The sequence below is a fragment of the Mesocricetus auratus genome, unplaced genomic scaffold (assembly GCF_017639785.1).
Source record: "Mesocricetus auratus isolate SY011 unplaced genomic scaffold, BCM_Maur_2.0 Super-Scaffold_100014, whole genome shotgun sequence".
NCBI classification, from domain to species: domain Eukaryota; kingdom Metazoa; phylum Chordata; class Mammalia; order Rodentia; family Cricetidae; genus Mesocricetus; species Mesocricetus auratus.
In genome coordinates, this window is record NW_024429197.1 from 29,412,842 (window position 1) to 29,426,393 (window position 13,552).

At 35.4% G+C, this 13,552-nt stretch overlaps 1 protein-coding gene across 2 annotated transcripts in view; it reads right to left on the reverse strand.

Annotated features, from left to right (window-relative positions):
* The window catches only part of Faf1 (Fas associated factor 1), a 304,225-nt gene that overhangs the window by 154,186 nt on the left and 136,487 nt on the right, over window positions 1–13,552 (reverse strand). For both annotated transcript variants that reach the window (XM_040756971.1, XM_040756970.1), the window contains exon 8: window positions 6,775–6,861. In XM_040756971.1, the coding sequence (XP_040612905.1) occupies window positions 6,775–6,861 (87 nt within the window). The remainder of the gene's footprint in view (window positions 1–6,774; window positions 6,862–13,552) is intronic.

The following is a 13,552-nucleotide window of genomic DNA, read 5'->3' on the forward strand; positions in this document are numbered from 1 at the left end:
GTTCTTCAACTTGCTCCTTTTGAGCTTTATTTTTAAGCTTTAACAAATGAAATTCAAGTTAATATTGAGCTACTTTACTCATTCCTCTAAGGTGTAACTCTCTCGGTGGTATTTGCTCAATGCCCGGTGTATTCACTGCAGCATCCTGCTATATGGTTGGTAGGCACTCAAAAGTGTTCGCAGTTCTTTTTCCTGGCAGCTCTTCTTTCCTCACCTTCTGGAACATCACTCAGTGAATGCACCTTGATATTCTGACTGAAGACTTGGGAAACTACACAAAACTTTTTCGGCTAGTATTCTGACAAAATTGAGCTGTGGGGGATCAGAAGTTTCCTAGAGGAGTAATTTAAGACGATCACAGAACTAATCTGTTCCTTCTTCAAAGTCTTCAACCACCTGTGCTGAGATGACTAACTTCAGAAGATGTGTTAGTGCAGTGGCAAATGCCTGTAACCTCAGGACATGGGAAGCTGAGGTGGAAGGAGTGAAAAGCTTAAAACCTGCTTGAGCTACACAGTGAGACCCAATCTCCCACACAAGACACCCCTGAGAAACAGTTGTTTCATATTTTATCCTTCTTCTATTTGTTTACACAAGGAAGAATATTCTCAGAGCAGTTAAAACTCCATAGGCAGAAGCAACATTAGCAGGCTTGAGATGTTTAAAAACTGAAATAAGGACTCAGAATTTGATGTAAGCGCCTATGAGGTTCCTTTTGGAAGCCAGCTTCTGTGCTCTCCCTTCTGTTTGCTTAGGAAATATTTCCACTGAGTATGGTCACCATGCTCCTAACTTCTTGCTCTACTATGTACAGGATAGAGACCATTTCAAAACTTTTTTTTGCCTTTCGAAACCAAAGTTTTTCTTTTTCTTTCTTTTTTTTTTTTTTTTACTGCTTTCATATTTTTTCTTTCTTCTGTTTAGCTTTTAGCTGTGTTATTTGGAAAAGACTCTGCATGTTGACAAGGGCAATGAACTCCTGAAGCTACTGAGTCTCACTACTACTCAGAAGCAACATTATCCACGACCTTACCAAATAAAGAAAGCCAGTGAAAATGTCCAAAGATTGCCCAAATCCAGCTGCCCTCAGACAGGTTAACAAAGTAATTTAAATAGCATAAGATGACCCTAAAGCTACTCAGAGAATGCTTCTCAATCTGAGTGTGTAAGTGATATAAAGATGTTTACTCAAGGGAAAGGGAGTTAATGTTTGTTGAATGCCTACTAAATGCCAGACATTACACAAGGGGTTGAAAAACTGTAAAGGGTCTTACAATAGATATTTCAGGTTCTGTGGTACTGACGTGTTTTTTTGTTTTGTTTTGTTTTGTTTTGTTTGCAACCACATCCCTGCCAACATATTGGGGAAAGTTAACTATATACAATGTGTAAATAAATGGCAAGGGTGTGTCCCGCTAAAAGATTAGTGACAAAAACAAATGGTAAGAAAAATCAGGGCTGACAGTTCTAACTACTAATATCTTCACTGTACCATGTATGTCCTTTTCATTAGGTAAATACATGTAACTAATCTGTCCTATAAAAATGGCAGCAGTATACTAGGGCATTGTGGAACACACCCACATTTCAGCACTCTAGAGGCTGAAGCAGGACAATCATAAAGTCAAAGTAAGACTGGCCTCTAAAAAGATCCTATTTTAAAACACAAAACAAGCAGAAATGGAACCTTCACACTATGTGATCTACTGAACCTTCACAAAGTACTTTCAAAGATGTGACTATTGCCTTCATTTTGTAGATGATATGTTACCTTATGCAACTTATCCAAATATTAGCAATGTTGAAATTCAATGGGTTTGCTCACTTGTGTTCTGATTCATTAATTTATACTTTCTCCCCTCCTCTCTCACACCATTTAATCTTGACCATGATGGAAAGTTTTCAGAACAACAAATGGAGAATTCTGAATGCCAGCATAAAAATCTATACATAAAAAAGATATTAGATTGCTGCTGAAGATAAGTAAGATAAGCTGAATGCCATTCCATGATATACTTTAGAGATATTAACCTTACAGACATGGATTAGAGTGGCTGCATAGAAGCTTATAAATTTACTTAGTTAATAACATCAATGTGGTAAGTATATGGTAGTTGTGAGAGTCTGCACTGGAATAGCAGCTTCCCTAAGAAAAGGGCAGAGGCACCTCTGTAACTTGACACTTGTTTACTACAAGGCTTTTGGAAGAAATCCTAGAAGCAAGTGATCCCCACCAGAGATCAAACCAAGGGGCATTCCCTCATCCACAGATTTTTTGTTTACTAGTACTATTTAAAAGGGTGTGTGTGTGTGTGTGTGTGTGTGTGTGTGTGTGTGTGTGTGTGTGTGTTTGCTTTATTTTTATAGAGATGCCACTGTGTACTGGATTTGCTGGGGTGATCTTGCATTACTAATGTGAAAACGTTGCTTCCTGACCCCAACACACACGCCCTCTAACTTCAGATTCTAAACTGTAATATCTAAATTTTGGAGTTAATATCCCTTAGTCAATGATAGAACTATGAAGGGTCACTGGTAATCTCAAGAGAAAAAGGAAAATAAATAAAGTATTAAAATATTATAACTACATGATTTGCCTGCTCTAAAAGCATTACTTTAAATGAGCATATATTTGAATTGCATTATAATAAAATGTCTAGACACCATTCGTAGTGTTAAACTTATTTCTACTCTTTGGAAGCCAAGCACGTCCTCGCTCATGTGTTAGATGAGATTTCACCTACTTGCAACTCCTTGTTCTCACAGTTGAACTATCACAGCATGAAAACATCCTCCTACTGCTGAAGCTGTGGATACCTATTTTTCTGATGAAAAAGTACAAAGGGAACTAAGAATTGTGGACAACATACAGGATTTCGTGCCCCATTATAATATCGCTATAAGCAAAGAAATGTCTTAAATTTGAAGAGATGGCAACAATGTTGTCAGGGATTGCTGACATCACTTAGTAGCTGGAAAACAGCAGAAAACTGAAAAACAGTACAAGAATCTAATTACACAAAGTCCATTCCTCTGTCCTGTTTTCTATGTCAAAAAGTAATGGTAATTACGCTGAAGAAAACCCTTCCTTTGTTACTACCAAGTATTTTTCATACAGTATAAAAACATAAATCAAGTATTATACAATAATCCTTCCTTACCTTCCTCGAGATAAAAACAAAAAACCAGACTACCTGGATGCAAACTTTTATGCCATGTATTCATTTTAAAAGTTCAACTCAATGTTACTGCAATTTAAGTTCGTAACATTTTCAATCACTTCAAACTGATTAGATTCTTGGTCTGTAGTATTTCTATAAATTCACAGAGGAGGCCACTCTAAGTATGTTCTGTGTATAATCAAAGCCACACAAAAACTCCTGCAGCTGAGCAGCAAAAGTGTAAAGCAAGGTCACTTTTAGTGACCTTTGTAGTCCATCTTCTAGCCTGGCAGTGAGAAGCAAGTTTTCAGGTACTGTCACTGAATGTTAAGCTATCCTAAGTATTAAGTTATGGCATACTGTCCTGGAAAGAAATTAATTATATTTTGTTGGTAACACATTTCAGACTGTTTACACAGCTGACATTTCTCAGCTGTACCCAGTTCTTGCCCTAAGCTGTGAGGACTATCTTGTTTTGTAGCAGATGCCTCCACTTGAGTGTTTTCAGTAAATATAAAAGCAACACCACCTGCAACAAAATAGATTACTTGTAAGGCACGAGCTTTACATGTTTTTAAGGTCCTAATGAAACAAAAGTTTCTGACATTTGGCTAGACTCTCTCTCCAAAACACCATTGTTATGACTTTTTTGGCCTCAACTCAAGCACTGGAGCTAGAAGATCTGCTGTGGCACTAGTTAAAAGCCACGCCTGGCCCTAAACATCTTTGTCGTGTCAAATCATGCAGCTCAAGGCACATCCTGCCAATGTGGCAACATTTGCTCTGGGGAAGTGTGGGCAGGCACCACTTCACGGGTCTTGGGAAAAGGTGCAAACATGAATAATGAGGCAACAGGATGAAGCTTAATGGGGATTCCCTCTCATGCTTGCTGTGACTGATACAGCACCAGGTAGTGTTACATTTCAGTTACTGTCAGCTTAACCTGCTTCTTATATTTTCCTACAGTGCTAGAATTATATTACAACTTTTTCTAAAAGTAAAATCTCACACATATTAAAACATGGGTCTCAAAAAAGATTATCAAACTAATTCAATAAATTAGGACACATATGTATATGGTATTTTAGTAAAGAGGAATAGATCCTATTTTGCTTACTTTTCCTATAACTTTGTATCTTATGGGCCTATTTCTTGATTTCTGTATGTGTGGGGTCAAAACCATTTTATTTAAACTTAGAGCTCATAGATGTACTCTAAAGCCTATGCAGCCTTGCATTTTAAGACTTTCTCCATCATCTTCTGTCTTTATTGTAAATTCAGCTAGTTACTACTGACTTTATACTAAACTTGAAATATATCAACCACATATATCACTCAGTTTCAGTACTGTCCAAAGGAAGGATAATCTGGATAATCTGGATCCCTCTACTTCCACTCATTCCTCACTCTGAAAGTAATTTTGTAGCAAATTTCAGATACTCTTTCATATGCTAAAATTAGTCAATTCTTGCCTATCATACTTGAACTACCTTAAGTACAATACTGACTGACTGATGCCTTTACTGTCTATTGTAAGTCACACAGTATAAATGTGTTATCATTAATCTTCATAAAAATGGTGAAAAGTGGCTGAGCTTTAAGAATTTTAGTGATGTACGTGGGTCTTAAAATTATGTATTTCTAATAATGACATCTATGTCTTATAATGAGTTTCAAACTACACTAAAAACATTTCTACTTTTTCATGTCTTCTTACATTCTAACAGGAAAAACAATTGAATAAAAACCACCAAAGCAAGCAAGTAAAACTTACAAAAAAAGAACAACTGCAGCCTCGTTTTGGCAGTAGCCAATCACCAATAATTTTAATGTTATACTGTTATACAAGTAATAGAAAAGAGTTCTACTGTTTTTTGATTCTTTTTAAATTTTTGAAACTCAAGCATTTTTCCAAAGGACGGGGCTTATAACTAGACCCAAACAACATCTTTATCAATAAACTGTCTTAGAATTATCTTGTCTTACCAAAAGAATTTGTTTTAAAATGTTAGGTAGCAATGGCAGAAGAATACTAAATACTATCCAGACTGGCATGGTATTTATTAAAAAATATAAAAAACTAATTCAATTCTTAGCTAAAATCATGATTTTAATATTATACCATACTTACAAGGTCCTCGATTCTCTTTAGCATTAGTGGTTATGGCTTAGTGGTTATGGGTACTTGCTGCTCTTCCAGAGGACCTGAGTTCAGTTCCTAGCACTGACACTGGGTGGCTTACAACTATCTGTAAATTAAGGCTCCAGGGGATATGAATCCTCTCCTTTCTGTTTTTTATCAGCAATAGACACATACACATAATGTAAAAAGTGACCGAATCCTAATGGCATATTGCTACACCCATATGTCAACACACCATTCAGACCTCATCAGAGAAGCTTCTTCTTGGAGTATTTATTTGGTAATTAGCATAGAGATCCACAGCTGGACAATGTGCAGAGAAAGAGAGACTTTGGAGTGCTCCAACCTAAAGGGAACAACAGTATCATGCCCATACCCTCAAAGCTCAGGAGTCTATGCAGAAGAGGGAATAGAATTATTACATGAACCAGAAGTGGTGGACAACCTCAATGGACACAAGAGGGCTGGTACGCATTCAAACTCATAGGGACTACCTAGTGCACAAATTTAAGTCAAACAAAATCCTAGTACAGAGAAGGAAAAGTGGGAACAAACTCCCACCCATAGTTAAGAAGATATTTACAATCATTAGCTGTTGGAAAGGGGAAAATCAGTTTTCTCCAATGGAGTAATCATGGGTCTATCACCCACACTCCATGTTCAGGACATAAGCCAGCCAACACAAATCAGACTCCAATATATTGCAAGAAATTCTCAAAAATAAATAAAAACAGTTTTAACCAAACAAACAACAAAACAAAACCAAAACAAGACAGTTATCTGTCTAGAACAGTAAGTAAATATGGAGATGAAATAAAACTTTAAGTCAGTGAACTTCTTAAGAAAATCTATTCTTTTGGAAAAGAGTTAATTACTGAATAAATGGCAGAAATAGAAAAAGTTTCCAGATTTATAATAGAAAGTATTTTTAAATGATATCATTATCAGGTGATAAGCAATTATTTTCTTTATTTTTAAAAATAATAAATGTATAGAACTATTTAAAGTTATGTGCTATTTATAATATGAAGCGTAAAATATAATAATTTTAAAGCAACTGACTATTCAAACATACAAACACACACACTAAGTACATACATAAATATGTATTTATGCATGTGTATATGTATATGTGCTTGGTTTATTTTGAAATATCTACAATTTAGGAAAATTTTTTCTTCACCTTGAACATCTTATAATAACTAGATATATTATCATCAGAGAAAAGTTTAAGTCAAATCAAGCAATATTAAGTTCCTGACACTCATACAAATCATTACCAAAATAATGTTAATGTGCTTGGCTTATGACACTCGTTATTTAATGTGTTGAAATTATTAATTTTTTAAATTTTTGACATGACTTGACATAAATAAAAAACTCTTTCAATGGAAAATTCCAAAGCATTTGATTCTGCTTTTAAAGCTAACTATACTACAAAGAAAGGTTATAAACTAGATTATAACTTACTGAGTCATCAGTGGCAGAAGCTGGCCAGCCCTCCCATAACTGATGTCGAACAGGTATACTTGTAAGGTCATACACATTTCTCTTTACCTGTAAAAAGAAAAAAATAGAATTATAACAGGATTTTGACATTATTTTAATCATGGTAGCTTTAATTCATTTAACATGAAACATGTTTCATATTTTCTTTTAGCTTCAAAGCAGTAATTTAGAATACAAGTCAGAAAATTTTTAGAAAAGTTTAAAAATATGATAACTATAAGAGCAGAATTTCAATGAAGTGATATTTGAAGAAATTACTCTTTTGTGATTTTTCTAATGTATGCATGGGTGTGTATGGGTAGACATGTGATGTGAGTACGGGTGCACTCAGAAATTAAAGACATGGGATTCCCTGGAGCTGGAGTTTCAAGAGGTTAGCGCTCATATTGGTGCTAAGAAGTGAACTCAGGCTCTCTGCAAGAGCAGTACATATTCTCAAGCACCGAGTCATCTCTCCATACCCATCATGACTGATTTTTGATCAATTAAGAAACTTCAGGTATGGTTCACTGAAAGCTGACTACTTTATGATTCAAGTTTTCATTTGATGGGGGATGTTCTTTTGTATATGTTTCTCTTATTTGGTTGATGAATGAAACACTGATTGGCCAGTAGCCAGGCAGAAAAATGTAGGCAGGACTACCAGACAAAGAGAAGTATGGGGAGAGGAAGCAAGAGAAGCGGCCAGAGAGACGCCATGTAGCTACCAGGAAGATAAGATGCGCCAGGTGTTCTCTGGTAAGATAAGGTCATGTAGAAACACATAGATTAATTGTTATGGGTTAATAATTAAGAGAGTGTTAGCTAGTAAGAAGCCTGAGCTATTGGCCAAACAGTTTATAATAATAAGACTCTTTGTGTTTATTTGGGGCTGAAGGGCAGTGGGACCAGGCTGGACAGAAACTCTGTCTACATTAATGAGAAGAAAGTGTATTTTGGTTAAAGTAGAGTAAGGGACTGAACTTACTTTATGTTTTAGTTTCAAAGGCATAGACAATATAAAGCAGGTTAGGTGATTTCTTTGACATCATCCCAAATTGAAAACTAAGGTTTCCATTAATATCATATTTTAGCCTCTACTAAAGACAAAATAATTGCTACATAGTGAGTTCCAGGACAGCCAGAGTTACTTAGTGAGATCCTGTCTCAAAACAAGCAAACAAATAAAAAATTAAAACAGCGCTAATTTCTTTGCCTAACAGCAATATTGTACATTTCACTTTAAAGGAAGAAGAGTCAAGTCATCAAAACAAGGTTGTGGAGAGTTCAACTATCTGCTATCCAGTGACTTAAGGATTATAATTTGCTGGGGGTGTTGACCCACACCTGCAACTCCCATACTCCATTGTATGGCAGAGAACCTTAAGTGGGGCCAGCTTGGACAATTAGACGAGTTCTACAAAGCCACACCACCCCAGAGGATCATACTTTTCTTTAATTCCTTAGAAATTTATTCTTAAAATTTTTTTTCTAAACATACAAAAGTTCTATTTCCTTCTTCATTTACAATTAAAATAGTTAGCTAATTATAATAATGAAGAGGCAGTCCATCTAGTATACTCTATCTAACATCCAGGCTGATTTTGAGATGCTGTACATATCTTCTAAGATTTTAAATATGACTACTCAACAAGCAGTACTAATTCATGCTTCTAAAGTGCAGAACTGTAAAGTACCATGCTGTTTAGCTACAGCATCTTGTTACTGTTTATTATACACAAACACATCTAAGTTACCCCTCCAGTGAAAGGTAACTTATGCACACACTAAGGAAAAAACAAAACAAAACATGTAACTCAATCTGTTTTTATCTCTAATGTACAACTGTGTGGGGGGGGGGGGGAGGATTAGTAAATGAGATCTGAGGAGCTTGGGACACAGCTTGATACCCCACTCAATTTCAAAAAGCAGCTTTTCTCCAGAGTGTCTGAGCAATGCTCAGGCTACCATGCAAAAATTTTTCTTACAGTCATCCCATCAAACTTGGAAATTCTGATCAGCCCTTGCCATTCCAACAACTCAGCCAAAGGCAACTGGACCAGAATTTAAGAACTTTCACTAGTTGAGTTTATTTAGTCACAATCATGTATTAGTGCCATTGGGGACAAAAGTGCTTCAATAACTCAAAACACTACATTCATAAAAGAAAAAAGACACAAAAGAAAGTATGGGGAGTTTGTAGACTTCAAGACAAAATTCCTTTCTTTAAACTTACGTGCCTAAATACACCTGAGTTCATCAAGCTATTTTTGAACAAAAGCAAAAAAGAAAATGTGTATGTGTTGGAAAGGTGAAGAGGTTGCCCCACCATTGGAAACTTACATAAACATGGTGGGCACATAAACAATTAACTTTGAGTGAAATTCCTTAAATTCTAAAATACAATGATACGTTACTCTGAAATAAACAGTAGTTTCTTGTTTCATTAACTCATATAACTGCACTGAAGAGAATGACATTCCTCTGCTATTCTAAGCCTAAAAAGCATGTTCTGACTATAGTGCCGTGTTGGTATAAAGCACAATGCCAGATTGATGTGCTGAACAAAAGTGATCAAAGTTAAATTAATGTTAACCATTGCACAAGCATTTGGCTTCATTGTCCTCCCCAGAAAGACATCTGTTGAGCAACTTGCCATAGAATAAACTAGTTAATGAAGAGAGAACTTAGCTGACAGAGTACCATGTAAAGCATATTAGGCTAACGTTTGATTATTCCAATGCAAAAGCTAAATGCACAAAGTACTCTCAGCTTATGACAAAAGAATCTTATACTAAACCAAAATCACTAAACTGGTTTGTCAAAATTAAGTCCATGCTGTAACCATAGGCAGAATTTACCATTATAAAGCAAAGTGGTAACAGAGACACCAAAATGGTGAGTTTAGTAAAAGAGATATACAAATCTCATTGCCTTTACTGATGAGTATTCAATTAAAAGTTTAAAATATAATTGTGCAGTGAAGGAAAAATTAATGAGTACACAAAGCAAATGTACAAATAATTATCTTTGAGGAACTTAAATGACAAAGCACAGCTATGTACAAAATGATGCTGATGAGGACAATGGTGATGGCACACAGCTTTAATCCCAGCATTTGGGAGGCTGAGGCAGGCGGATCTCTGTGAGTGCAGGACAGCCTGGTTTACAGCAGCATCAGGACAGGCTCCAAAGCTACACAAGACACACCTTGTCTCAAAAAAGGGAAGAAAAAAAAAAGATGCAGATGAATTGGAAGTTCGTATGAAACAGATCAAAGGCACACAGTTCTCCTGGAGAATGAGGGAAACTAAATAGAAAAGAAGGGGAGAGAAGCAAGGGGGGGGAGACAAAAAGAGTTGGGGATATGGATGATGGAGAGAACAGGAAAAGAAAATGGAGGGAAAAAAGATAATCAGAAAGGGATGAGGTGTAAAAGATAAGAGTTAGGATAGAGGGGAAAGAAAGTATTGAGAGATTTCTGAGTATCTGAAAACATGCAAAGGTTGGTCCCCTATAGTTGACATTTTCAGCTGATAATATTATTCTATTTCTGATGCAGTTTCATCTTTTCAAGGCTTTTAAATTCCAGTTAAATAAGAACAACTGACACTTACTGGGTAACATTTCCTAAGGGACTTTTTTGTCTTACATATTTCCTTTGATCAGCACTAGATCAAAATCATGCTGAACCTTCAAAATCTTTTCAATTCTTGCTTTGCATTAAGCTCTAAATCTATGAGATTTTAGGCTGCTAAACCATAGAAATGTTTGATTAATTCTGAATGGATGTAGTAGATACTATAGTTACCATTCAAACATTAAAACAAACTATACTATATTTGAATTTGAAGTTCTAGACTAACCATAGATTTTTCTGGAGTTTGCTTTCTAGATTTTTTTTAAAAGAGGATTTTCCTTCACTGCTTCAGATGAGTACACACACACACGCGTGCGCGCGAGTAATTTGAGAAAGTGCAGAATATAGTTTTGATTTATTAGTCACTTTCATTGTTAACATGTATCTAAATACGACAATAATTTTCTCTACTTCAAAATTCATAGTTCCTCAGTATCTATGAAGATTTTAATATTAAACATAGAACTGGAAGAAGGAGCATTTTTATGATGGCACGCTCTATATAAATATACTCATAAGAACTCATCTTTCCCCAAGTTTTCTTTTAAATTCACTTAAAATTCAAATAGCTTTTCTTTGAGTGAAATTTCATTACAATTTCTTACAGAAAAGTTCTTTGGATAGTTACTCGACTAAATGTTAAAATTTAAAATTCATACCCATGTGAGATTAAACTCAAATTAATTGTTCGTAGTTATTCCAATTGAAACTAAAAGGCCTGTAAAGTTTAGGAGTTAACACTGTCAGTTACAATAAAGTCATTTCTTGTGAACTAAATACTGGTAAAACTATCAAAACTTTTCTGAGGGAACTTTAAAAGCCGCTCAGGTATGTGTTGCGGCATAAGGAAAGCAGAGAACTGGTGTCCTAATTCTAATCCCACAGCTATTACTGTAGGCAACTTGGTGGGGCCTTAGATTTAGTTCACTCAACCTTAGAAGAGAATAAAACATGATCATTTCTGCCTTTCAATGTTATAAAATCCTATGAAGATACTGGAGTTAGTCGGGAGTGTAGAAAAAGAAGAACTAAATATATGCAAAACAAGGACATAATGAGGGCATTTTCAACTATTAAAGCTCCAGGCTTAATTTTCTAAAATGGAATAGAGGTAGAGCCAATAAATATAACAGACATCAAAGAGAAAAATGCAAATAATTCCAGATGAAAAATAAAGATATAGAAGCATTTTAAATCTAATTTTTCTTGGATAAAAAAATTATGCCTTTGGTTTCCTATACCTTAATGAAAACCTAATTAATATTTTTCCCCTCACAATATGTCATTTTAAAATAAAGCCCATCACAGTTTTTTGAAGTTACTATTCCTTCAACTATGTCATCAGTGAGACAATGGCCTGGCCAGAACACTGCTACCCGTATGTTAACAGCTGCAAAGATTTTTTAATTCACCTCACTAAAAATCCTTGAAATCGGGCCTTTTATTTTTATTTATTTAACATTTAATGTAGAAAATATATTTTACTGATATGGGTTCAATATAGTTTTAAATTGGCTCTGGATTTTCTGAATTAAGAAGATACTAGCACACATTATTATCTTTACAAAAAGTATCATGAAACAGCAGCATCCAATATGATTTTCCTGCCACTGTTACAAGAAAAAAGGCTTCTTGCCATAGCAGAACCTGAGCTTATCCAAATTTGAAAGATATTTAACTATAAGCTGCAACTGCATGAAAGTGTTTGCTGTGGTCTGTTGAAATCAAAACACGGCACACAACCAGTCTGAATCCCAGTTTCCTGGCAATCCCTGGTGCTCTGAAAGGCCTGTGTAGTTAAGAAACCAATCGCTTCTGATTCAGAACCAACAGGCTTTGAACACATACTACATATCTAATGCCTTTCCTTTTCCTTCTTTCTAACAGGTTGTACATGCACTGCAGTTGCACATGGATTTGTTTTCCTAAGATACAAGTCTAAAAATCCTTCCTGAACCAAAAAAAAAAAAAAAAAAAAAAAGTTTGAAACCGGATGGTGCAAGGGGAATGAGAAGGTGGCATCAGTAATCAAATGTTAATTAGCAAGCTTTTCCCCTTCCCCCAGGGCTGGCCTGTGTTAGAGAATTCAAATCAGAAATCAATGCTCCAAGTGTTTAACTATTACTTCTTCTCATTAACCATTAAAAGACCAAGCAATTTTCTCCTCATAAAAACAGTAACTCAAGAATTTCTTTTTCTCAAATACCATCTTTCCAGAGAACAATGAAGAGGTCTATAAAAATTCAAGTACTTTTCAACCAGGCTTGAACAAACTGTATTCTGCACTTTTAAAACATCTTTTGATTCTAAATGAATTCTTCATTCTAACAACTGTACCTTAGTTCCGTACTTACAAAAACGCATTTTGCTTCTTCCCTATAAAGTAAGAGGGCAGCAGGTATTTTGTGAGATTATTGGGATGGTGATAATAAAGTGAATCAAGTACAGAATTTAGTTTAAACACATATAATTGTAAATGGATTTTGGCCATCATGAAAACTATCAAAATAAGATTAATAACTCCCAGTAGAAAAACAGTAATTATATGGAAACTTTGTTGAGAATAAAAATACTGTAAAAATTCCAACTAAAGCTACATTTAAACCAAACTAACTTGTATATTTAAATAAAACTAAGTTTATATCTATACTTAAAAGTTACATGTAGATTTAAGACAAAAGACCTTTTTTTTTTTTTTTTTGGTTTTTACGAAACAGGGTTTCTCTGAATTGTTTTGGAGGCTGTCAGTCCAGCCCGGCCTCGAACTCACAGAGATCCGCCTGCCTCTGCCTCCCGAGTGCTGGGATTAAAGGCATGCGCCACCACCGCCCGGCAAGACCTTTTTTCTTAAGTCTTGGTATCCCAAGCTGGCCTACAACTGTGTAGAACAAGATAACTTCAAACATTGTGACCCTCCTACCTCCATTACCAGGTATACACCACCACACCAGGCTGATGTGGTACTTTGGCTATAATCCATGGCTCCATGCATATTATGCACTCACTGTGCCGATTGAGCTACATCCCTAGCTATCAAAACAATTCTGAAAGAACTATGAAAGTCTGTAATAGATGAGAAAATAGGCTATCCATCACACATGTTAAAAAGGCTAAATATTA